This window comes from Lathyrus oleraceus, chromosome 7 (genome assembly GCF_024323335.1).
Source record: "Lathyrus oleraceus cultivar Zhongwan6 chromosome 7, CAAS_Psat_ZW6_1.0, whole genome shotgun sequence".
Taxonomy (NCBI): domain Eukaryota; kingdom Viridiplantae; phylum Streptophyta; class Magnoliopsida; order Fabales; family Fabaceae; genus Lathyrus; species Lathyrus oleraceus.
Window position 1 is genome coordinate 533,743,103 of NC_066585.1, and position 27,189 is coordinate 533,770,291.

The 27,189-nt window shown below is 37.1% G+C and overlaps 1 protein-coding gene and 1 pseudogene across 1 annotated transcript; both read right to left on the reverse strand.

Moving 5' to 3' along the window:
* Positions 1–875: 875 nt before the first annotated feature.
* On the reverse strand, positions 876–975 carry LOC127109202 (uncharacterized; annotated as a pseudogene).
* Positions 976–24,742: 23,767 nt separating this feature from the next.
* LOC127106809 (uncharacterized) lies at positions 24,743–27,189 on the reverse strand. Its single transcript, XM_051044105.1, has 2 exons — positions 26,132–27,189; positions 24,743–25,215 (listed from the first exon to the last, which is right to left on the reverse strand). Exons 1-2 carry the CDS (start codon positions 26,952–26,954, stop codon positions 24,917–24,919), a joined length of 1,122 nt encoding a protein of 373 aa, XP_050900062.1. The 5' UTR covers positions 26,955–27,189; the 3' UTR covers positions 24,743–24,916.

The window sequence follows — 27,189 nt, forward strand, 5'->3', positions numbered from 1 at the left end:
ATCCGTTTTATTAATATTTAATCTAGATCTTAGTTTAGCTCTTAGCTCCTTTTCCCCAAACAATCAAACATTTTCACCTTAGATTTACGTAGTAACCTTAGATAACGGTACATCGATTCATAAGTCCCTGTGGGATCGATATCTTTTAAAACTACGCGATAGAACTGTGCACTTGCAGTTTGTATCCCATTCTCGACTCGCACAGTCGAGCGATCAAGTTTTTGGCGCCGTTGCCGGGGACTTTTATTCAATCGATATCGTAACTCTTCCGTTACGCTGTAGAGACTAAGGTTTCTTTTTCCTTCTATTCTTTCTTTCGTTGATTTGTATGCCACGCACTCGCTCTCAAGGCGAACCGCTCTATTTACGAATCAACGATATCGAACTATATCTCCGAGTCTTACGACGAATTCGGGAATATCGTGCTGAAAACAATCTCCCTCCTATAAACCTTCCTGATATCAAAAACATTTTTCCTTCTTTAACCGAGATGGCAGAACCAGCTCGTGCTCTTAGAGATTACGCCGCTCCATCGCAAGATGAACCGCATTCAAGTATTGCTCCGCCCGCAATCGAAGCAAACAACTTTGAACTTAAACCTTCACTGCTGCAGGCTGTGCAACAGAACCAATTCTCTGGAAATCTTACCGAAGATCCAAACCTTCATTTATCCGTATTTGTTCAATATGCTGATACTGTTAAAGCTAATGGTGTCACTTCAGAGGCAATTCGACTTCGTCTTTTTCCTTTCTCATTAAGAGATAGCGCTAGAAGATGGCTTCAATCTCTACCTTCCAACTCAGTCACCACATGGAACGAGTTGAAGAAAGTTTTCCTTGCCCGATATTTTCCGCCAAGCAAAACAGCTATGTTAAGAGCCCAGATAAACGGATTTAAACAGAAAGACAACGAGTCTCTTTTCGAAGCATGGGAAAGATACAAAGACATGATGAGACTTTGCCCACACCATGGTTTGGAAGACTGGTTAGTAATTCACACATTTTATAATGGTCTCTTATACAATACAAGGTTAACAATAGACGCCGCTGCAGGTGGTGCATTAATGAACAAACCTTATGCTGATGCTTACCAGCTTATCGAGAGCATGGCCCAAAACCACTATCAGTGGGGAACCGAACGAACAACAGTGGAAAAACCTCAACCGAAAACTGGCATGTACGAGATAAGTAACCTTGATCACGTCAATGCAAAAGTGGATGCTTTGGTCCAGAAGATTGAAAGTTTAAATGTATCACCACCAACCGCCGTGGTTGCTATAGCTCAGAATTGCGAGGTCTGTGGAATCCAAGGCCACACTCCTGCGGAATGTCAACTCTTGACTGGAATCCAAACAGAGCAAGTAAACTATGCTCAAGGAAGCCCCTATTCGAATACCTATAACCCAAATTGGAAGAATCATCCAAACTTTTCATATAAGAGTAATAATGCTTTATACGCACCTGGACAGTCTCCGAATCAAACCCCATCTATACCTCCGGGGTACCAGAAACCAAATCCTAACAATAATACCCCTAGAAAATCCAACTTGGAAATCATGATGGAAAACTTTATAGCTTCCCAACAACAAACCAATAAAGATTTCTTAAACCAGAACATACACACTGGCGAACAACTTAAACAACTAGCAAGCAAAGTAGATGCCTTGGCTACCCATAACAAAATGTTAGAAACCCAAATATCTCAAGTAGCTCAACAACAAGCACCTACTGCTGCACCAACTGGTACATTCCCTGGACAGCCCCAACCTAATCCGAGAAGCCAAGCTCATGCAATTATATTAAGAAGTGGAACGGAAGTGGAAGGACCGTCTGATCCAAGGATAGAAAACCAAAGCCCTAAGAAATCTACTGAGGAAAGTGAACCTAAGGAAAAGGAAGAGAGTAATAAGGATACCCTAGAAAAGAAGGAACCTTATGTACCTCCACCACCTTACAAACCACCTATACCTTACCCTCAAAGGCTTGTTAAAACCAAAGATGTAGGTCAATTTAGAAAATTTGTTGATCTCCTTAAGCAATTAAACGTTACAATTCCATTTACCGAAGCTATTACGCAGATGCCCTCATATGCTAAATTCTTAAAAGAAATTCTTTCTAATAAAAGGAAACTTGAGGATAGTGAAACCGTTACACTCCCTGCCGAATGTAGCGCTATAATCCAAAACATGCCCCCTAAACTCAAGGATCCAGGTAGCTTCTCTATACCCTGTCACATAGGAAAATTTGTCATCGACAAAGCCTTATGCGATTTAGGAGCCGGAATTAGCGTTATGCCTTTATCCATATGTAAGAGACTGGAAATGGGAGAATTAAGACCGACCAAGATGTCTGTACAACTAGCAGATCGTTCCATCAAATATCCTGTAGGAATCCTTGAGAACGTTCCCGTACGCATAGGTCAGTTTTACATTCCCACTGACTTCACAATTATGGATATTAGAGAAGATGATACTACACCTATTATACTAGGAAGACCATTCTTAGCAACTGCCGGTGCAATCATAGACGTAAAACGAGGAAGACTCACCTTCGAAGTAGGTGAAGAGAAAATTGAATTCATTCTTTCCAAATTCTTGAAAGCACCTGCAATAGAAGATACATGTTACTTCATGGATATCATCGATGAATGCATAAAAGAAGCAGAGTCAGGAGAAGACAAATCATCAGACTATCTTTTAGAAGACAAATCTAAACAATGCTTAGCAATAACACCAGATCCTACGCAGTGTCTTAACAAACCAACCCCTGATTTGAAAACACTTCCCAAAAATCTGAGATATGAATTCCTAGACTTAGAACTTGAACGACCTGTGATAGTCAATGCAGATCTAGGAAGACTCGAAACAGAAAAACTCCTACATATCTTAAGAAAATATCCAACCGCACTAGGATACCACATAACCGATCTTAAAGGAATAAGCCCTTCTATTTGTATGCATCGCATCATGTTAGAAGAAGACGGTAAAACCTCTAGGGAACACCAGAGAAGACTAAATCCGATCCTAAGTGAGGTAGTAAAGAAAGAAATAACCAAGTTATTAGAAGCAGGTATTATATATCCTATATCTGATAGCAAATGGGTCAGTCCCGTACACGTTGTACCAAAGAAAGGAGGCATAACCGTTATTGAAAACGAAAAAGGAGAAACTATAACTAAACGAATCGAATCGGGATGGAGAATGTGCATTGATTATAGGAAACTAAACAAAGCAACCCGAAAAGATCATTTCCCTTTACCATTCATTGACCAAATGTTAGAACGACTAGCTAAACATTCACATTTCTGTTATTTGGACGGTTATTCAGGCTTCTTTCAAATACCAATTCACCCTGATGACCAAGAAAAGACAACATTCACATGCCCTTTTGGTACCTTCGCGTATAGACGAATGCCGTTTGGTCTGTGTAATGCCCCTGCAACTTTTCAAAGATGCATGATGGCAATTTTCGCCGACTTTCTCGAAAACATCATGGAAGTATTCATGGATGACTTTTCTGTATACGGACAAAGTTTCGAAGAATGCCTTGAAAACCTGGAAAGAGTTCTTGAACGATGTGTAAAAGTAAACTTAGTACTTAATTGGGAAAAGTGCCACTTTATGGTACAAGAAGGAATTGTTTTAGGACACATCATCTCGAACAGAGGAATTGAAGTAGACAAAGCCAAAATAGAGGTAATCGAAAATCTTCAACCCCCAAGAACCGTGAGAGAAGTACGAAGCTTTTTAGGACACGCCGGTTTCTACCGACGATTCATCAAAGACTTCTCTAAGATAACTAAACCTTTAACCGGACTATTAATGAAAGATGCTGAATTCATATTCGACGATAACTGTTTAAAAGCATTTCAAACTCTTAAACAAGCATTGATCTCCGCACCCATTATGCAGACACCAGACTGGAATGAACCATTCGAAATAATGTGCGATGCCAGTGATTATGCTGTAGGTGCTGTTTTAGGACAAAGAAAGGATAAAAAGCTCCATGTTATATATTACGCTAGCAGAACCCTGGATGAAGCACAGATGAATTATGCCACAACCGAAAAAGAACTCCTAGCAGTAGTATTTGCGCTAGATAAATTTCGTTCTTATTGGTAGGAGCCAAAATAATAGTTTACACTGATCACGCTGCTATCAGGTACCTTCTAACAAAAAAGGATGCTAAACCTAGACTCCTAAGATGGATCTTGTTACTACAAGAATTCGACTTAGAAATCAAGGACAAGAAAGGAACTGAGAACGTAGTAGCAGACCACCTCTCTAGACTTGAGAACCTTGAACCAGAAAGAACATCCATTAATGATGATTTCTCGTATGACAAACTCATAGCTACTTTGGAAGAGAACAACTCCGACATGCAAGTAGAAACCACCTTAGCTATATCTGCCATACCATGGTACGCTGATCTAGTCAATTATTTAGCTGCCGGAATAGTTCCACCTACTTTATCTTACCAGCAGAAGAAAAGATTCTTCCATGACATAAAACACTATTACTGGGATGATCCCTTACTTTTCAAAAGAGGTCCCGATGGTATTTTCCGTCGATGTGTACCCGAAGAAGAGGTAGAAAATATAATCCAACACTGTCACTCCGCGCCTTATGGTGGACACACAAGTACATCCAAGACCTGTTCTAAAATCCTACAAGCTGGCTTTTATTGGCCAACTATATGGAAGGACGTACATGCGGCTATTAAGGAGTGTGACAGATGTCAACGCACGGGAAACATATCTAGACGTGACGAGATGCCACAAAATGGTATTTTGGAAGTAGAGATTTTTGACGTGTGGGGAATAGACTTCATGGGACCGTTTCCATCCTCTTTCGGTAACAAGTACATACTCGTGGCGGTTGACTACGTATCAAAGTGGATCGAAGCTATAGCTTCTCCAACTAATGACACCCGAGTAGTAACTAGACTCTTTAAAAATATAATTTTTCCGAGATTTGGCATCCCAAGGATAGTAGTCAGTGATGGTGGATCGCACTTTATATCCAAGGTACTCGAAAAACTACTACTTAAATATGGAGTGAGACATAGGATAGCAACACCTTACCACCCTCAAACCAGTGGACAAGTGGAAGTATCTAACAGAGAAATCAAGCAAATACTAGAAAAAACGGTCGCCACTTCAAGGAAAGATTGGTCATTGAAATTACCAGAAGCTTTATGGGCATACCGAACTGCTTATAAAACTCCCATAGGGACGACCCCATTTAAGCTCATTTATGGAAAATCCTGTCACCTCCCGGTAGAATTAGAACACAAAGCCTATTGGGCTATTAGAAATTTAAATTTGAATTATAAAGCCGCCGGTGAAAAGAGAATCCTTGACATAAACGAATTAGAGGAACTCAGAAGAGACGCCTATGAAAATGCCAAAATCTATAAAGAAAGAACAAAACAATGGCATGATAAGCGTATATCAAGGAAAATCTTCAAGCAAGGCGACGCAGTACTCTTATTTAACTCCAGACTAAAATTATTCCGGGAAAACTACGATCCAGATGGTCAGGACCTTTCCATATCACTAAAATCTTTCCCAGTGGAGCGGTAGAAATTAAAGGACAATCTACAGAACCGTTCACCGTAAACGGGCAACGTCTGAAACATTATCACTATGCGGAAACCAACGAGGATTCGCAAATTCTACACTTAGACGAAACGCCCCCAGGACTCATAGACTATATTTAACAGTTTCTTTGTCGAGCTTGCGACATTTAAACAAAGCGCTTAGTGGGAGACAACCCACAAATTAATCTGTTATTTTATTATTTTATTATTATTATCATTCCTCTATTTTTCTCTTAATTATTCTTTTAATTTCTATTTAGTATTCATTATTGATTTATTCAAAAAGAAAAAAAAAATATATCTATATTATAATAATAATTCTATTCTTCTTTCGGCATTTGGCCAAATCCTGACTTAAACTCATGTTTTCTTTTCTCTAGTTAACACTAACCAGATGGGACATTCTGACCGTATGGGTATCAAGTTCAGAGGAATGGCTCAGAAACGAAGGTTTGAAGAACTAGCCACTAGGGAGATGCTACCTAGTTTATATGCTGATGATTGGGCTATGACTGCCCTTGGACTGAGACAGAGTGTCCTGTTTTTGCTGAATCAGATAGGATGGGAGACCTCCCCTATCCTGAGACCTTTCACCACCTACCGGAGGCTCACACTAGAATTCCTTAGTTCATTAATCTATCTACCTAGCCATGGAAAAGGAATTACCAGAGGTTTTATCCAGTTCAGAATGTTCAATATGGAGTACCAATTTAATACTAGAGACTTCACCAACCTTTTGGGTTTTCCTACCTCCTTTGATACATTCACTATAAGCCAGGAAGAACTTCTTGAATATAGAGAGCTTGAACACTTTTGGGGTAAGCTGACTGGAAATGATGAGCCCGAAGAACATGAGTTTCTCTCTGGAAACATACATAACCCGGCTTTTCGCTATTTCCATAAGATCCTGACCCACACTTTATTTGGGAAGAAGCCAAATAGTACTTCAGTTTCACGTGATGAACTCTTCATCATATTTTGTGCTTCCCAGAACCGTCCAGTAAACGGTGCTACTTTTATGTTAGCTAATTTGGACCACCTTATCCAGGATGAGAGAGCACCCATTAGAATAGGCGGCCTGATAACTATGATAGGTAATGCTATTGGACTACGTCAGCCTATGCTTGACCTGAACCCTTTTTGTGGCATTACCACTATGAGTATACCTTTCCTCTTCAACACTATGTTTATAGCAAACATAGGGTCTGATGAGTTTGAGCTTGTTATTGATAACCAGGTTCTCTGCCTATTCACCCTGCCCGATCCTAGGACTAGTGTTCATAACCAAAGGAACTGGCTCTATAACCTGAATGAAACCCCAACTCCTGCTGGATCCACTGAATCCATCCAGGATTATGAGATTTGTGATGACTATGAGCACTATATTGACCATACCTCTCTTGCTGAATCTGACCCTCAGACTCCATCCGGCTACCATGATATTGATCCTCCTCCTCAGCCTGTCCTGACCGAAGAATCAGCCATGCCTGATCTCCGACATCATATGCCAGGAACAGATATTAAAACCGTCATTGAAGCCTTGATGTCAGAACAAAACGCCCTCAGGGAAGATTTCCACAGCTTGAGACTTGCAGTCCTAGAACACATGAGCAGCACGGCAAGTCAGTTACGTATGTTACGGCATCATGTTAACTCTTTTACTCCTCCGGCCAGAGATCCGAAGATAGATGGAATTTAGTTATTTCTTCATTCTAAGTTATTTAGTTTTAGGCTAGATTTTTTCATTAATGTTATTTGAATTCATGTTTATTTCTATTTCATTTTATTATTTCCCTTCCTGTAATACATTATGATCCTTTTTATTGAAGCTGTTTAGTTAATTTATTTTGCAATGCCTATTATGCTCTACGGTTATTACTTATTATTATTATTATACAAAGCAAGTAAGCATGCATACTAAATTAAGCTACAGACTAAAACGTTCATAAGCAGAATAAAATATTTAATTACGCTACCAAGTGATTCTGTGAAGCGCTACTAAGCCTTTTCAAAAGGAAGTGTGACGAGCGTCACACCACCCGTGACGGGCGGCACACTTAGTGCCTGTTACGAGCGTCACAGCCTTGTGACGAGCGTAACGCCTCTCAGATATGTGAACGTTAGGGAGCCGTTGGAGACGAACGTTACACCCCCCACCTTTTTACATTCCCCATTCATTTTTCATTTACCACAATTAATTACTTTTCAACCACTCTTTCTTTTCACCTCCCACATTTTACCTATAAATACCCTCCAAACTTCCTTCTTTCACCACAAACAACTCTCTCATATCAAATATACACTTCTTTTCCTTTCCAAATCACTCATTCAAAAATCCATCACAATGGCGGGAAGTCAAAACTTCGGAAATATCATCTTCCGATCCGGAGATGACAACTATCAGCAAGAGCAATTCGAGCGCTTCCAACAGCGAGGCGTCGCTCCCACCAGGTACCCCGATTTAACTTGTTTACAACAATTGGGCTTACTCCACGGTATCGAGTGGATGCTCCGTAGAGCCGATTTAACCTTCCTTTGCACCCATAACCAACCCACCTATCCTTCCCTAACCTTAGAATTCCTAAGCTCTTACGACTACACCACTCCCGCCGGTGAAGGTGAATTCCTAACCGGTACAGCAACCTTCCGTATGTTTAACACCGAGTACTCTCTAACCCAACGCCAATTGAGTGCCATGCTACAATTTCCCACAGAAGGTCTGCTCCATGCCAGAATTCCCCCAACCTCAAACTGGAACACAGTTCTAGTTTTCGACCTTTTTAAGAAAATTTCCGGTATAAATACCAACAACTGGGAAGAACTCCTTCTCTCCCACATCCATAACCCCACCATCCGTTATTTCTCCGTATCCTGCAAAACACACTCTTTGGAAGACCAAACAACAGTAAGGTCAACTCAAAAGAACTCTTTTTCCTCCAGTGCGTTTTCGAATCGGATACTACGGTAAACGCCGCCTCTTTTCTCCTTCATCATATCCGCACCTTATGTGCTAGAGGCCGGCAACCATTCATAATTGGCGGATTAATAACCTCCATAGCACTTGGCCTGAACCTAGGGGATAAACTCCAAACTTTAGAATCCCTTCCACCCCTGTCTATGGATATCGGCTATTGTCGCTCCAGCCGCCTGATTAAAAACAGAGTAGGCGGAGGCTATTATCTGATGGTGAACAACCAAGCAGTCCCAAGTGTTGTGCTACCCAATACCACCCTAACCGATGTCACAAACCCGAACCGCCACCTCTACGATCTTAGCGCTCCTGAAACCACCGAGCCTTCACAAACAAACCAACAAACAGATGAGTTTGAAGAAATGGAACAAGGCGATCATCCGCCAGAACAACCGTCAGTCCCGCTCACCCCTTCCAGTAATGCAGCCGGCCCATCCTCCCAACGTCGTCGACGACGAAGGCCTGCGACCAACGATGACATTATGGATGCTATCGATGGAATGCAGGCACAGAATACAGAGATGATGCAGATGATGCGTCAAATGCAACAGCAACAGGACGCTCGGAATGCCATAACCGACCAGCGGTTTACTGAGTTGTTTAGCAGATTCGACAGCTTAGACATACGTCAAAGATCACCAGGACCAAGAACCAGAGGTGGAAGGCAGCCTTAGTTGTATTTTTTTCTTTTTCCTTTCCATTTTGTATTTCTTTCCCTTCAAACATCGAGGACTATGTTTAGTTCAAGTATGGGGGGGAAATTATTCTTTCCATTCCCATCTTTGTTTCAAGTTTGTACTCTCCCTTTTCATTGTTATTTCCTTATAAAAACAAAATTTTTTTTAAGTTAAGTCCTGAATGTGAAAAAGTTTCTATTATCTATTTCCCTCAACTTTCTTGAGCCATAACAAAAATTTTAACACACCCAATAAGTATAAAGGTCGCCTACTTTATAAAATTTGAGTGAAATCAAAACAAAATCATTACCATAACAACGCTCTGAGAACCTCAATATGTTAGATCAGGATAAGTACCTATCATACCGATTCCTCGAACTTTTAGTTCTATGGCAACCCCAAGTAGTTTATACAGAAGTCAGCACCATCTTAATAGCAAACTACGTGGAGAGCCGATGAATATAAGTGAATGATCCCCAAAGTAACCTAAGATAATTAAATTAGGTGACCCTTACCGGATCATTTAATCTAAAGGTTGCAAATCATGCAAAAGCACAATACGAAAGATCCATTATGAATTGGTTCAGTAGGAATCTGGTACTGAACTTGGTAGGGCGGACTACGGTTCGATCCCCCGCAATTTGCAATGGACTGAATAATGAAGTTATCCGACTTATGTACCAGAACTTCTAGCTAAAAGCGGATCATAGACACTAACCGGTTACTCCACTATGTGCGCGAAAGGATAAAGGGCTTAATGTGATTTCGCTAGAATGAAAACGGGCAAAATAAGACTAAAGGAACCAGGATAGCTATCATAGGGTACTTGAACTGATTGGCATAAGGTAGGGTTATCTAAGTTGTAACGGTAGTTGTTGATGTCAAGATTTAACTCAAATCCTCCTAAACAAAAACCCATTGGCAACCTAGTACGAATTGATGTGTGCTTTAAAATTTCATCCGGCTAAAACTTTTAACAAGTTCTATACTGAATTTTGCTTGAGGACAAGCAAAGATTTAAGTATGGGGGAGTTTGATAACACGAAATTATATCGCTTTTTAAGACTTAATTCAATTAAATTATTTTATCATTTACACTAATTTATCCCATTTTATCAGATATTATGCAGTATTTCTCTTCTATTTATATCAGGTACCCATTTTGAAGCAAAAGTGAAAAAGGGAAGAAAAGGAGGTGTAAAAAGCAACAAAAAGGAGAGAAAAGGAACCAAAGGCCAAAGCCCAGCCCAAAGCGCACAAGTCACCAATGCTGTGCCTGTGACGGACGTCACAGGACGCGTGACGAGCGTCACGCGAAGGAGCCTTGTGACGGACGTCACACATAGCGTGACGAGCGTCACGCAACCCCACTACCTTTGTGGCGCAAGTATCGCCCTCAGAAGGACTTGAAGAATAACGTTAAGGAATTGGTCTCCTATATGCACGCCGTGGATATAGCCACGCTGAAGAAGGAGAGAAACGGAATGCTGCTACCAAGGCTATTATAAATAGCCGTCTCACAAACCAAAAGTTACACAGTTTTTGCACGCTCAGTTTTGCGGAAGCTCTGCCAAATTTATTTTTTTCACGCCTTTGCTTATTTTTCTTCCTTTCCAGCATCGTCCATTTTATTTATTTTATTTTGCAAGCTTTGTTTTCTTTTCCCTTGCAATTTATTTTCCCCCGTTCTTAGCTTTTAGATATTTTTCGCGTAGTAGTTTCTACACCGGAAACTACTGGGCAACTTTATACCGGATTTAACCTTACGTTATATTCGAGTTTTTTTTATTTCCTCGATTTAATTTACTGTTTAATTGAAGAATCGAAGAACAAATCCTACCGGCTTGTGGTGGAGTGTTCAAGACCATTGTATTACGCATTCAGGTTCTTTAATTGTTATTTAATTTTTATGCTTTATTCTATTGTTTATTTGCATTGCCTGCCTGAAATGAGTCTGTGTATGCATGATATTAATTATTATTTAGTAAGCATGTCTGGCTAATTTGCCTAGGTATCGGTATGTAAAGTAAGCAGAAAGAGGGATCAAAACTAAGTCGGTCTATTCAAACTTAAAATTAGAATCAATCTTTTTACGGTCTTAACTTACAGGTTTAATAACAAGATTTTTTACAAAGGTAAAAGACATAAAGAAGTTGAAACCAACAGAGCGAGAGTTTGAGGTTTTAACTGGACAGTGTAAGTTAGTCATTAAATCTATCTCAGGGCGAGAGCAAGTTTTAGAATTAATTAAATTCTGACCTTTTTCCAAAAAGTATTTTTAAAGGTTGAATGTGAGGACGAGAGTTAAGCATTTAGATTTAATTGTATAACCTAAGTCAACAGAGCGAAAGTTTGAGATAAGGGTGTTTAAAACGGTCAGTATTTTCTTAAAAAGAGTTTCTGCAACTTTATTGTTTTCAAAATATGATTTTTGACTTAATTATAAGTGACAGCAACATTAACATAAGATCATGGTTTCTTCAACAGAGCGAGAGTTTGAGATAAAACCTTTAACCAATAAAGTTAGTCGAAACGATTTATTTTAAAACCGAGAGACCGACAAGGAATTGATTCCCTAGTTTTGACGAACCACATACCGATATCCGTTTTATTAATATTTAATCTAGATATTAGTTTAGCTCTTAGCTCCCTTTTCCCCAAACAATCAAACATTTTCACCTTAGATTTACGTAGTAACCTTAGATAACGGTACATCGATTCATAAGTCCCTGTGGGATCGATATCTTTTAAAACTACGCGATAGAACTGTGCACTTGCAGTTTGTATCCCATTCTCGACTCGCACAGTCGAGCGATCAATAGTTCCTATCCATGCAACCCCTATAAGGAAGGCCAGAACATCTTCTTCAAGAAAAGGAAAGCCTTCTAAACTAAGTACCTTTTCCTCTCCATCCATGACTTCTAAAAATGTAAAAATGCTTGAACCCTCTAATGCTGTAAAGAAATCCCATTATATGACTAGTCTGTATCTTGATCCCATTAGTGTTAAACCTAATGTTGGTGTTTCTAAAGATTGTCCTGGTGTGCCAAATGTTATGGAAGATGTCAAAGCCTCTGAAACCACTAATAGACCTAGGTCTGTTACTACTTTGATTAAATCCAGCATGATCATTGCGGACAGAGACGACGTAGACAAGAATATTTGTGTGCCGATCTCTCAAGTGTTGGGTATTGACCCCAAGACTAATGTCGTGTCGGATGTCTCCACATCCTTGGCCCAACCTGATAACACTACTGAAATACCCCTGTATAAATCTAATGTGAATGTATCTACTTTGTCTCCTGAAAAATCAAAAGACAAAGAAGGGTCTGAAGGGAAGACTGGTGATGTGGATGACAAAGATGAAAACTCTACTGAGAAAAATGATCAATCCATTGACATAGTAAATATAGAGGATCTGGACTCTGATGATGTACCCATCGGTCAAAGACTAGATCCAAGAATAACTAAAAGATTGAAGAACAAAAAAGGTCAAGCTATTGAATCCTCCAACGCGCCCTCCAAATCTCTCAGGAAAAGAGCTAGTGTTGGTCTTACAAAAAGATGGAGCAAGGTTGTTACTCATGTTTCTAAGAAGAAATCCCTTAAAAGGAAGGAAGTTCCTTCTGAGTCTAGTGTGTTTGACCATGATGTCAAACATAATGTTCAGGACATTGTTTCTACTGCCAGAAAGCAAGCATCTGGGAAGAAGATTCCAGCAAATATCCCTGAAGTTCCAATTGACAACATTTCCTTTCACTCTGTGGAGAATGTTGAAAAATGAAAGGGAACTGGGCAAATATGCTTTTGAATGCAAAGAGGTGATGAGTCTGATTCAAGAAGCTGGATTAATGAAAATTGTATCTGGATTTGGAAAGTGTTATGAAATACTTGTTAAAGAATATATTAGGAACATCTCTATGGAATATGACAACAATACGAGCAAGGAGTTTAGAAAATTGTATGTCACAGGAAGATGTGTGGATCGTTATCCTAAAATAACCAATAGGTTTTTGGGCAGAAATGAAGAAGAACAAACTGAAATAAAAGTCTTTGATAATGTTATCTATAGAGAGATTGTTGTTAAACAAGTAAAGGAATAGCAAAGGAAAGGGAAGTTATTCGCAAGTGCCTTGAGTGTGAAGTATGTTGTACTTCACATAATTAGAGCTACTAATTGGGTTCTAACTAATCACACTTCCAACATTGCTACAGGACTAGGTAAGTTTATTTATTATAGGGACCAAGTCAAGTTTTGACTTTGGATCCTATGTCTTTGATCAAACTATGAAGCATGTTGTCTCTTATGTTGTGAAGATGCTGTAACACCTCAAAATTTGCCCTCCTCTCTTGGGACTAGCATTGTCATTGTACATATCATTTTTGGGTCATTAGGCATTGCATATTGCATATCATGTGGTTACACTGTGCAAGCTATCCTCTCAAGTCTTGATCAGGAGATGAGGAAGTCAAAGTGCAAGCCTAGGGTTTATTGACTGATCACTGGCCATCTGAGGATTGGGCAGTTCAAATTAGGGTTTTGTGATTCTTAATGGATGTTGGTCTTCATCTTGATTGCAATGATACATCATCATCATCATGGTTTGATGTCATCAGAAGATTGAAGAGGATCCCTTGAGATTAAGGTTTTGACCACTGGTCAACCCTAATCAGTTGTATTGGGTCAGTCAGGGCATGATCAGGAGATGAGGTTTGTGATGGTTATGGGGTTCATTTTGTGATTATATGGTGCTTATTGAGGCTAGGGTGTCACCCTTGAGCCATTTCAGTTGGAGATTGGTGCTTAAATTGATCTATGCATTGCCAAATTCATCTGTTAGTTGAAAAGTCAACTGTGGTCAACTGTACATAATCTGATGGATTTGGAGGTGAAAATGAGTTGAAGACACTTCATTCATGTTGGAACAAGTGTTAAATGACATCTCAAAACTTAAAAATGAAGAAAATCAAGTCAGGACAAAAACTGCCAAAAATAGAAAGTGACCTGTAACTGAAGTTTCCAAAAATGGAAAGTTTTGGACCTCAAAGCCACGTGTCCAAGGAAACTTCAAATGAAAATTTGTTCAACATGAAAGTTGTAGATCTTGTTCTCACCTTTCCAAAAAGTCCAAGAACTTGAAAATCCAATGTATGGTTGGAAAGTTATGGCTCAGTGAAATTCAAAAATGACCCGTAATCAGGAGGCCATAATTTCCACATGCTTTGTCCAAATTGCAAGTTCTTTATATGCACAAACTCCATTTGACATGTACTTTGAGGGTGCATAATTGGATTTTCCCAAAAGTGGTCAAGGCAAAAAGTCACTTTTCAACTGGACAGCTGAATTGGACCAGGGGCAAAATTGTCCAACTCTCAAAATAATTGGAATTTTTGAATGGGACTTTTTTCTACACCTCATAAATGGAATTTAGAGTGTGGTGGAATCATCATTTCATGCATAGGCCTTGTAAATTGAGATTTGGCTTGAAAAGTGGAATGGTTAAAAATGGACAAATGCATCCACATGGTGATTTTGAGATTTACACAACCAATGGGCATGAGGAAAGTTTCTACAGCTCACATGTGATAATTGAAAGGTGTATGTGCTGTCAAAACAGGTGGCATGAGCTGTCATAGTGGAATTACATTTTTGCCCTTTCTTACAAATTACCATTTACACTAACAATGCTTTTGGCTAATTAAGTGGATTAAGGGATAATTAAGCTCATGTATATAAACTTAAACACTCTCTAATCATAACAGAAAAACACATTTCCCCAAATTGGATCTCAAAACCTCTCACATTCATCAAAATCTCAAGAACACTCCAAATGCAAAACTTCATCAATCTTCCTCAATCTTGAACCAAATCTCGAAATTCCTTTTGATTTGAACTCCAATCATCATCAACACCAACTGTTTTTGGAGATTGAAGAGAAAGGAGCCTTGAATCGCGACTGTTCCAAGAAGCTCCATCCATGGTGAAATCGGATTTTGAGCGATAGAAGCCAAGGCACGTGGATTTGGATGCATCAATCATCTTCACTATAGCTTTTCTTCATCTGTTTTCATGATTTGAAGCTCGAAGCTCGCGGATTACTTGCCGTCATCGAAATAAGGTGCGGATCCGAGTCTCATTATTTCTTGAATTGAGATGTGGTTTTTGTAGTTCATTCATTGCTGAGCGTGCTGCAATTTGTAGTTTTCGATTTGGTTGATTGTAGAAGGAGATATAGTGATTTTTAGTTTTGAATGTGAAACTTTAAACGATCGATCCGGTTCATACAGTTCGATTTAGGTTGATTAGGTTATATATTCATGATCTATGCGTCGAGACCTTTCCAATGGTTATTAATTTGTTAAATTTGGTGATGAAATGAGCAAAATCGAAATTGGAAGGTGATGATGAATGTGTAGACCGCGCGAGAGAGATGATGAGTTCTGGACTTTTTTTTCCAGCTTGATCCTTTGAGTCGTTTGAAAATTTGTGTAGCATGTTTCCCGCGGCCACTGTGTTGTAATTACAGTAATTGCCATTACTAATTCCATTAATTAATTTAACTAATTCATATAATTTCTAAAAAAATTATAAACACATTAAAAAATTCATAAAAAATTGTAGAAAATTCATAAAAATGTGAGGATTTTTTCTATGACTTCCTTGACTTGTGTAGAATTGTTTTGACCTATTGGTCAAAGTTGTGCTTGGTGTAAATAGTATTTGCCCTAGGGTTTTCTCACACATGTCCATTTTTGCTACCTTTGACTAATTCCATTGTGAAATGCACATAGTGTTAAATAAATTCTTGAAAATTTTTGTGATGAATGTTGACTGGATGAGGTTTATTTCCATGTAAATTTCATGCATTTTTGATACCTGATCATGGAGATATGAATTATTGAACTTAGGTGTGACAATGTGTGTCACACCTCTTGATGTCAAGTTGCTGGAATTATTTGAGTGACCTATACATGTTGGAATTGATTGAAATTTTGCATGATGCTTAGTTAACATGTTAGGAAGCTATGAGAATTTTTGTGGAATTTTACATTGCATTTTCAATTTGATCATGATTTTTCATTTCTGGTGGTCATTTGTGCAAGCTTGTATGACATATGTTGGTAGATTGATTGGGAAATGCTCATATGGTATTGTATAATCATGAAATTTGGTATGAATGTTCTAGACACATTGTGTGACATCCCTGTTTTGGTCTCATCCATTTCTTTTTTGTTTTCATTGAGTTATGAATTTTTGAAGTGGAAGCATGTATTGATGTTGTGATTTGGAGCCTATAATTGTGTCTGTTTTTGTTGATTTTCATTGACATGGTTCCATTTGCCCAATTAAGCTCAAATTTGGTGTGCCATACCTGGATTAGCCCCTGTTTAGGTGTAATTTATTTGAGAATTTTTGGAAGTGTTTTGGTGTGGATTTGAATGCAATAGTTCTGTTTGCATGTTTGATGTTTCATTTGAACTAGTTTGCCTTATTTTGTGCATAACATGAGCATGATGAATGATATAAACATGAGGCCAATGATGTTTGCTCTTGTTTGACTTTAATTTGAGATTGGTTGGTGAATACCTTGCTGTTTAGGAATTTTTCTTGCCTTTGGACCCTAGGCTTAGCCTAGTGGTCTTGTTGCTAATATTTGCTTGATTTTTCAGGATCAAAAGCATAATGCACATGGAGAATGAATCAAGTTAAATTTAATTGATGTTGTTTGATGTTTGTACACTAACATAACATTGTTTTGTAGGTTGTGAAGTTTGGGAGTGAGCTTTGAGCTTGCTTTATTGTGCATTGCTTTGTATAGTTTGATTGATTGAACACTTGCTGTTTGGTTTTGTCTGTCTGAGTACTAACTGTGTTTGATTGTTTCCAGGTACTTTAGTTGCTCAGTTCCTTGTGAACTTTTGCTTTGCGTTGCTTAAGCAACTTGCATTGAGGTAGGTCCTCTTGACTTCATGTAGTTTGGAGACCCGGCTGTTACCGGGCCGGGCAAATAAATGTCTGAAGTCCTCCTTAAGAGGCAATGATTGTGGTTGTTTATTTTTAAGCCCAAGCAGGTGAAAGTCCTTTAAATAAGGCAATTGGTGGAAGGTAGGGGTATGCAGCCTACCCCCCACTCTTCAGTTGAGTCTTCTCCTTGCTCCCATTACATGGTTGAAGCATTGAGATCCTAACCCAAGATCCCGTGCAGTGCACATTGAGTCAGAGTCTCTGAGTATAGAAGGGTTCCCCTATTCTGGACCCATGCTCATTTGTCAGATGCTCTCCCTGGTTAGGGATAAGAGCTGTGAGGTCTGATCCTCACTTCATCCTTTCATCTGCTTCACCTTAGCCTCGTAATGGCAAGGTTAAGAGCAAACCCAGCCCGTACAGACGACTCGCTTCGGCAGTCAAACCTATTGTGTGAGCCACTTGTTTGGTTATAGTGCGTGCTGTGTGGATATTTGTTTGAGATGCTTGTTCTCATTTGATGTATGCTTGAATTATGCTGTATGCTTGTGTGCTGGCTTCTTTCCTGGATAGGAGTAGTTTGCTTATGCAAGTAGGATAGAAAACCGAACTTAGGGTAAACGATGCATGACAACACTAGGCTCGAGTCCAGCTCCCTAGTAGTGTGTCTTTCCCCGGTTTCTGGTTAGCAATTCAGTCCCTTTCAGGGGAACTACATCGCCCTGATCCTTGTTCCAGACGAGGTATGTAGGCAGGTGGTCGTGCGAGACCACTCCGGGCAACCTTTTTCTTTTTTGCGTGCGTTTACTTGTTATCTGATTGTGTGCTTGGGTTCGGATGCCGACGTAAGCCCAGGATTGGCTGTCGGGCTCCACGTTTGCCGTTTTGAGTGTGTTTTGGTTCGGATGCCGACGTAAGTCCAGTGATTGGCTGTCGGGCTCCATGTTTGCCACTCTTGCTTGTTTGTGTTGTTTTGTGTTGTTTGGCGTGCGTAAGCCGAACTACAGTGGCTCTGATTCTTGTTCCAGACAAGATATGTAGGCATAAGGTGCGATACCTTATCGAGCCCGTTTCTCCTAACCCCACCTGCGTTCCCTGTGTGTGTGTGTGATGTTTAGCAACCTTTTCTTTTCTTAGAACGTGGATCCCTAGGAGTACCTAGGACGTGAGGGGTGCTAATACCTTCCCCTCGCGTAACCGACTCCCTTACCCTTTCTCTCTGGTCGCGAGACCATGTCTTTCCAGGTTTTTCTGAGCGTTTCCTTTCCCTATCTTGGGATAAATAACGTTTAGTGGCGGCTCTGTGTGTTTTTATTTTTAGGCTCGCCGGTTGATTTTTCGCAGGACGCGACAGATGCCAATAACTTTTTTCTCATTGATTTGTGGTGTTATTCTAAGTCAACGCCCAAGTATCTTAATCAGTTCTAATAGTATCTGCAAAAGGGACTATCCTCTCTCATTACATTATAGGTTGTTCACTGGGAAACATGTTCCAGACATTGTCATGACATCTGGACAGACATCTTCCAGCCCTAATAATAGAACAGACATCCTTGTTGAGCTAAAAGATACCTGTAAGACCTTGGATGAAACTATAAAAAATTGTACTTAGAGGAAAAGAAAGATTGAAATGTTGATAAAGGTCTTGTCTAAAGAAGAATGAAGTTTGAAAGGTGATGGAACAAATGAAGAAGAGGAAAATGAAGAAGGTTCTGATGTAAGTGATTATGAAGACACTACCAGTAGTGATGAGGACTGAAGCACTCTAGTTCTTTTGTGTGTTGTTTGTTCTTCTATTTTTTGTGCTCTTGGTTATGTTTGGTTTGTAAAATCTATTTTGACTGTTCTATTAACTCTGATGTTTGGTTATTTTTGTCAACTTTATGGCTAAAAAAGGGAGAGTAGATAGTTATGTGATGGTGATTGATTGTTCTGATTATTAATATGATTAGTTCTTTGTAGTCGTTATCCTTCTAACCCTCTGTGGGGAGTATGTATTGAGGGATAGTAACTCTTGGGGTAGCTCTGCCCTTAGATCTGTTACTTATGGGGAGCATTTTTTTTGTGTGTGTTGTTATGAGTGGGTCTTGATCCTTTAGATAGATCAGTAAGCTCCCAAGTATGGTTTGACATTATTGAATCTACTTCGTTTTGGATAGAATCCTTCCCAAAGGAGGTGTCCGTTGAAGATATTGCTTACTTATAAGTCTTAGAATCATCTGTTGGTATAGGCCCTAGAGGCCAATATTTTTGGTACTTGTATCGAATTATTTATTAATAATAAAAAAGGCTTTTTTCTTTATTATGTTTGTTTAATAAAGTCCCTGGAATAGCTAGTCCGTTTAATGTGTCAAGTGTGACTTAATCATGAGATCCCATTAACATAAGGACATTATTCTTAAAGTATATATAGTCAAGCTTTTTTGTGAAGTGGGATAACATTAAAGCATTAAGACTATTGTGTATATAGACTGATGATCACATCTCATGGATCATGGATAAGGAGTTATCAAGTCTTAAACATATGTATGAATATTAGGAGTAATATTTATATTAGATTGGTCCGCTATCAGAATACTATATAGAATGTTATGCAAAGTGTCATAAGTTATTCTCATGATGATATTGGTGTATACCATCCTTTGACATGAAACCACTATGGACCCTAGATATAGAGTCGAGTGCTTTATTACTGATCAAACATTGTCCGTAACTGGATGATCAAAAAGGCAGTTGATGGGTACTCCACGAAGCATGTTGAGGGACATGAGTGACCTAGATGGAATTTTCCCATCCTGCGTAACAGGATAAATGTCTAAGGGTCCAATATTGAACTGGACAAGGATGACACGGTCTATGCCTTGTGTTCAATATAGACATAAGGACAAAAGGGCAATTATACACATAAGTATTACCACAAAAAGGGATTTGTCATATCACATGACATTTTTGTGCCTTGGGTAGCAGTGATGTGTTGCTAGATACCGCTCACTATTTATTATGTTAAATATGTGATTTAATACAATTATCAATATCGCGAAAACCTACAGGGTCACACACAAAAGGATGGATTGATGAGAGATAAAGTAAATAAGGAACACCGTAAGATACAGTGCACTTAAGTGAATCGTGGAACATCGTAAGGTACAATGTACTTAAGTAGAATATGAAATGTGGTAAGATACCACGCGATTAAGTGATTTTTTGGTATACCATAAGATATGGGTCACATACACTTAAGTGGGCTTTTTAGCTTGCAGCCCACACAAGTGGTTCTATAAATATAACCTTTGTGCATAAGTATTTCATTAGATGAAATTTTGTTTCTTTCTCTCTCTCACTCAAAGCCTACATTAGTAGCAGTTAGCACTGAGACTGAAGGAATTCGTTCGTGTGGACTGAGTAGAGACGTTGTCACCATTCAACGTTCGTGATCACTCCTTAGATCTGCATCAAAGGTTTCAATCTCCACAAGAGGTAACGACTTTTATCACTAATCATGCTCATTCGTAAGGATCACTAAAGGAGAAACTTTTAATTTCTTTTGCATTTTAGATCGCCATTCTCCTTCATCTTCTTCCACTTGAAGAATAATAGGAATCTTACGAACAAAATTCTAACTATTTTCTTTACTTGCCTTCCAGACTCTCTTGCTTCTCCTAAGCTTAGGTTGTGTTTCAACAATTTGTGGAGAACCTTCTTCACGAGGTTCTTCATTTGTGGGAATCTTATATTCCTTATGATTCATGATAAGGTTCTTAAAGAATTCCACATCTTGGGATTCAATAATTATATTAGGCTCTAAATTCAAAAGTCTATATGCTTTATTGTTAGGTGCATAACCTCCAAAAGCATATTTGATCCCTCGAGGACTCGACTTATCCCTTTTTGGATCAATGTTCTTATAATAATCAACACACACCCACACTATAAAATAGGTGATACTTGGTGCTCTGTCTTTCCATACCTCATATTGAGTAATACTGGTTTTCTTTAAAGGAGTTATATTCACTATATGACAGGCAGATAACAAAAATTCACACCATAAATTAAATGACAATTCAGAACTATTAATATGGCATTTATCATCTCTTGATAAGTCCAATTATTTATTTTGAATAAATAATTTTGTTGTGGTGTACAAAGTGCAGAACATTCAGGTATATTATCATACTTTTTAGAATATGCATCAAATTTAATATAAAAGTATTTACAATCCCTATCACTCCTAAGGACTTTAATACTTATACTTAATTGATTTTCTACGTCTGATTTAAAAAAAAAATTAATGCATTAAAAGCATCATCTTTATTCTTTAAAAGATATATAAGTGTGAATCTAGAGTAATCATCAATAAAAGTAATGAAATACTTATTTCCTCCACTGGTTAACATGTTATTAAATTCAGAAAAATTTGAATGCACAAAATCAAGCAAGTTGGTCTTTCTTTCTACACTATGGAAAGGTTTCTTAATTATCTTTGATTTAACAAATCTTTCATATTTTTCAAATTTATTATTATCACATGAAATTAAACCAGATCTAATTAATATTTTCATAGTGCTAATACCAATATGGGTTAATCTACTATGCCATAAAGAAACAGATTCAATCATATAAGCATAAACAAAACATTATTGATAATATTCTCAGTAGTACAAAGCTTAACCATTCCCTCAACATAAATACGCTGTTAAGGATCAAGATTAACTTGCCTGATTCATAAATACCTGATTTTCCTAAAAGATCCCCACTAACAAGGTTCAGATTCATGTCAGGAACATGAAGTACATTTCCAAGAGAAACTTTGTTTCCAAAAGTGAAGTTGAGTTCTAAGGTTCTCATTCCAACGACCCTTGATCGTCCTTCATTTCCCATTTGAATCTCTTGTCCATCGGTGACTTCAAAATAGATTTTGAATGTTGTTTTGTCATAGGAAACATGGACAGTAGCACAAGTATCATATCATCATCCTTGTACCTTGTCTTTGATCATCATAATTTCTCTCACAATAAAAATTATGTTATCATTTGCTTGAACAATATTTGCCTCATTCTTGGACTTGTTGTACCTGCAATCACGATCACAATGATCGTGTTTGTCACACGCACACATAACATCTACCTTTGGGCCTTTTGATCCGCCTTAATTCATGAAATTATTTTGTTCTTTCTTAAGTCCAAGATAGTTCTTCTTACCATCACGTTTCTTTTTGGCTTTTGCGTTCACTTCATTGACCTTAGAATATCCAGCAGCCTCAGATTTCTTTCTATCTTTCTATTTCTCCCTAATTCGAGGATGTTTCAAGATTTGCTCCAGTGATAAGTCATCAGAATTTCGAAGCAACTTCTTCCTATAGTTTTTCTAGGAAGATGGTAATTTTCCAATAATTGCACCAACTTGAAAAGCTTCAGAAATATCGATCTTCGCAAGCTTAAGTTTATTTACAAGAATTTGTAACTCATGAACTTGTGCAAGTATAGGCTTTGAATCCAACATTTAAAATCTAAATAATTTGAAATAAGAACATTTTTAGTACCTTACTCATTAGCACGAAAATTGAATCTTGAGTGCCTTCCATATTTTCGTTGTTGATTGGTTGTCTATGTATAGATCGTAGAGACGATTAGATAGTGTGTTTAGAATGTGTCCAGGAAAAAGCAGTTCACCGTCCTTTCGTTTCTTACGTTCAGCCTTGAGTTCCTCTGAATCATCGTCTTGCGATTCTGGAATCGGTGCCAAATCAAGATCCAAGATAGAGAAAATCTTCAAGGCAGCCAAAAGGAATATCAACTTGTCTTGCCAGCAAGTGATGTTTGTCCCATCGAAACAATCCAACTTCACAAGGTCTTGATTCATCACATTGATGCTTGAAAGGGAAACATCAGTTGCCATTATTTGAGATACTATTAAACTGTTAGATAATGATTGTAAGTTAAATGGGTCAAGGCTAAAATCGTGCATTTAAGCACTTTCCTAATAGTATTTCAAGCACTCTTTATTTTGTCTCAGAGTCTACACACATGAATACTCGGGATAATTATGCTTATTTTGAGTTTGCACAAGACAAATGAAAACTCAAATGTAAGGAAGAAAAAATCTGAAATTTAAACAAGGAAGATGAAAGTTCGAATTAGTATGTTTTTCTGAATCTGAAACAGTCTATTTATAGATTAAATGGTGTTGTTTAGGGGTGGCAAACGGGCATGCCCGCCCCGCAAAAGCCCGCAAAAAAACGGGGCGGGGCGGGGCGGTCATAGTTGAGGATGTGGGCCTAAAACATAGGCCCACCCCGCAAAAAAGTGAGGACGGGGCGGGGAATGCCCACGGGCACTGCACTCTTTAAGCCTAAAAATACAAAAATTTATGTAAATACATGTGCCCGCAAAAGCCCGCGAAAAAAACGGGGCGGGGCGGGGCGGACACATTAGAGGGTGAGGGCCTAAATCCTTGGTCCGCCCCGCACAAAAGTGCGAGCGGGGCGGGGAATACCCGCGGGCCGAGCCCGTTTTGCCACCCTTATGTTTCACAAGGTTACGACTTTTGATAAAAACACATAATTTCACTAAGTTTTGCAACTCTTTACTAAGTATTATGACCCTTGATAAAACACACTATTTCATCCAGTATTACAACTCTTTAGTGAGTATTGTGACCCTTGATAAAAGTACATTATTTCATCAAATGTTATTTTACTAACTCTTTACTAAGTATTACAACTTTTTACTCACTTAAAAGATGTCATGTTGTTATTATATATTCAATTAGTCTCTTTATTAATTATTAATTACAATATTTTCCGGAATATCTATGGCATACTAACTCCACCAAACTTATTCCCAACACCCTAGGGTCCTTCTCCATCTCAATTGCATAAGGAATTTTACCATTTTTATTTCTCAAACAACTCTCATCAAGACATCCCCTTAAATAGAATGCAAATTCATTATAGTTGTTGATGCACGCATTTGGTGCATGAGTGATCATTCTATCAAGATCTAATGATTTAAAAAGTATATATTTTTTAATTTATAAATTGTAATTAAAAATATAAAACTTTAATTTTAATTGTTTGATTATATTAATCAAACGGTCACTAATATATCAAATACATAAATACGTCCATGAATGACTTCAAAGAATCTGCATTCCCTTAAATCACTTTAGAGGAGATGATAATGATATTGAGTTGTAAAAAAAATAACATTTATCTTTTAAATAAATTACAAAATACTCTATCTATATATGTTTATATACACAAAAACAAGTAAAAGATCAAATTCAAAATTTAACTGAATTATATCTCCGATGTTTTTGCAAAAATATTTTGTATCATAATATAAGTTATTTAATAATATCAATGAATCATTAATATTACTTTTTTTACTATATCCTTAAATATTTATTATTCTCTCTTCTTTTAATAATATTAATTTATTTTTCCAATACCATTAATAAAAAACAATTTTATAAAACTCTTCCTAATTTCTCTTTTTCATTTCATAATTATTACATTTCTTAATATACGTGAAAAGTCAAAAACGACTTATAATAAAAAATGAATAGAGTAACTTTTAACCAATTTTTACATACCTCTGATCCAAACTCCACATTATGGTAATCTCTATTTGTTTAGAAGAAGAGGTTGAAACAAAAACAAAACAAAAAACCAAAAAGACTACATTATTTTTAAGAAAAAAAATCATACAAGTTCATTTAAGACCTCAAATAACAAACTATGAAGAATAGTTTCTTCAAACACCAAACAAATTTCCTGAAAGCTTTCATCCTTATATGTGCAATCTGACTCCTTGATACTCTCTTCTGTCAAACTACGAATCTTCAACATCAAGTCTGAGTACAACTCTGCTTCTCTGTTGATGTCAGTGTGGGAGGCATAACCTTTATTACTGTTTGCTTTCTCTTCAACATCTTCATCCAAGGACACCTCTAATAAAGACTTAGATTTCCTCTTTGACTTTGAAGCCAAGGTGTTTGTACCTATAATCAGATATGGGAGGGCCACTTATTTATTATCAAGTAAATGCTTTTTTAATCAAAGAGGTATGTGAAGAAAAGTATTCTCTATGCTCTTAGACCCATATAGGATAAATAATTTATTTAGAGCTTATAGCACAAGTGATTATCAAAATAAGTATAAGTTGTTTTTATAATAAAAAATAAAATAAGTTTAAATTATTTTCATATATTACTTTGGAGAATTTATAAAAATAAATTTTAAAAAAATTTAAAAATATATATATCATAAATTATTTTGATAAAAATTATATTTGAACATCTTATTAAATTTGAACATCTTATTAAATTTGAACATCTTATTAAATTAAAAAGCATCTCTAACATTTCATCTAAATATTTTTCATTCAATAGGTTTTTTTGAGATATTAGATTTTAATCCATTATATTATGTTTATTAATGTCATTTAAATGGCATCCTTTCTTTTAACCACTAGCAAACAAATATAAAAAAAAATTAAAAAAAGTTAACAACTAAATCATGTGAAAGTAAAATAAATACTCAAATTTGGATTCAACATTAAATTTTAGTGTAAAATCAAATTAATTTTAAGTAGAATAATTCTGAAAAACATAATCTATTTTAATAAATAAGACACATCAAAATCAATTTAACACTTCTAAAATTATTTTTGTCTCTTCTAAAAATAGAAACCAAACTAACACGAAGTCTAAAAATTGGGAATTAAACAATTTATATAAAAAGTAATAAAATTAATAATAAATTTTAATTAAAAATCTCAAAGCACATTAGTTCATTGAAAATTTAGACACTAAGCTAATTCATCTAAAAATATTTTTTTATTCAAAAAAATAAAATTTTCAAAAATAAAATAGTCACTAAATAAACATAATATTGCAAAAGATTAACTGAGCAAACCTGAATAATCAGCTCCATAAAGAAAAGCATAATCATTGACATCAAGAACAGAAACAGGACTAAGATTTTCCAAGCTATGTTCTGTCTGAATCTTCTTTGTTGACACATGATTCTTCTTCACCTTGTTCCTCATTTTTGGTTCAACAAACCCTTTCTTAATCCTATTTTTTGGCAATGGAGAAACTGAACTTGAACTTGAACTTGAACCAACATCACCATAACCATAATAACCACAATTACACCTTGGAGAAACACTTGAAAAAACTTCACCTTTTCTACAATCTCTAACTTTAGATTTATACTTAGAAGAAGGAACTCTTCTAGGTTCATCTTTTAACTTGTAAATTCTCTTGTTCTTCTCTTTCTTCACTCTCACAATTTCCTTGTTCTTTTTCTTCAACTTAGTAACATTTTCTTCTTGGACTTTATTACCCTTTTTATCATCAATATCAAGGACAAAAAGGTAATTTTTTTGTGAAGGAACTTCTCTAAAAGATGATGAAGTTTTCACTCTACGATGATTTCCAATGCTTTGATCAAACTCAAGCAAGTAATCAACAAAGTTAACTGATTTACTTCTAGGAACACAATCTAAGGTTGTTCCTTGAACAACCCTTTTGGTTTTTGGTAATGAATCCAACCCCATTAACCTAGCTACTACACTAGGAGTAGTAATAGAATTAGAATCATCAAAAAAATCATCTTTTTTCTCTTCAACATTTTCAGATGGATACACTGGTGGACTAGTTTCATTTCTTGCACAGAGAAGCACTTTGAAGAAACTAGAAAAACACCCATGTTGTGAATTTTCTTGTTTGGCCATTTTCACTTAGAAAGTTTGGAACTTGAAATTTGGGTGTGATGAAATTTCAATGTGTGGAGAAAAATTGAAACTTTATGAACATGGGGGGTGACATTAGTCAAAGATAGTGTGATGGTTGAAAATTAGAGAAAAGGGGTGTGTGAGGAAAGATTCAATGTGAAAAGAAAAAGGGTCATTATCAATGATTTTAGAATAGAAAAGGTGGGTGAAAATAAGTCTTTGAGTTCACACTAGA

Excerpts from the sequence above, each read along its gene's own strand:
- LOC127106809 (XM_051044105.1), bottom strand. The coding sequence starts at position 26,954 with ATGGCCAAACAAGAAAATTCACAACATGGGTGTTTTTCTAGTTTCTTC. Across the intron at positions 25,216-26,131 it reads TTATGGAGCTGATTATTCAG|GTACAAACACCTTGGCTTCA; the intron begins GTTTGCTCAGTT and ends ATCTGATTATAG.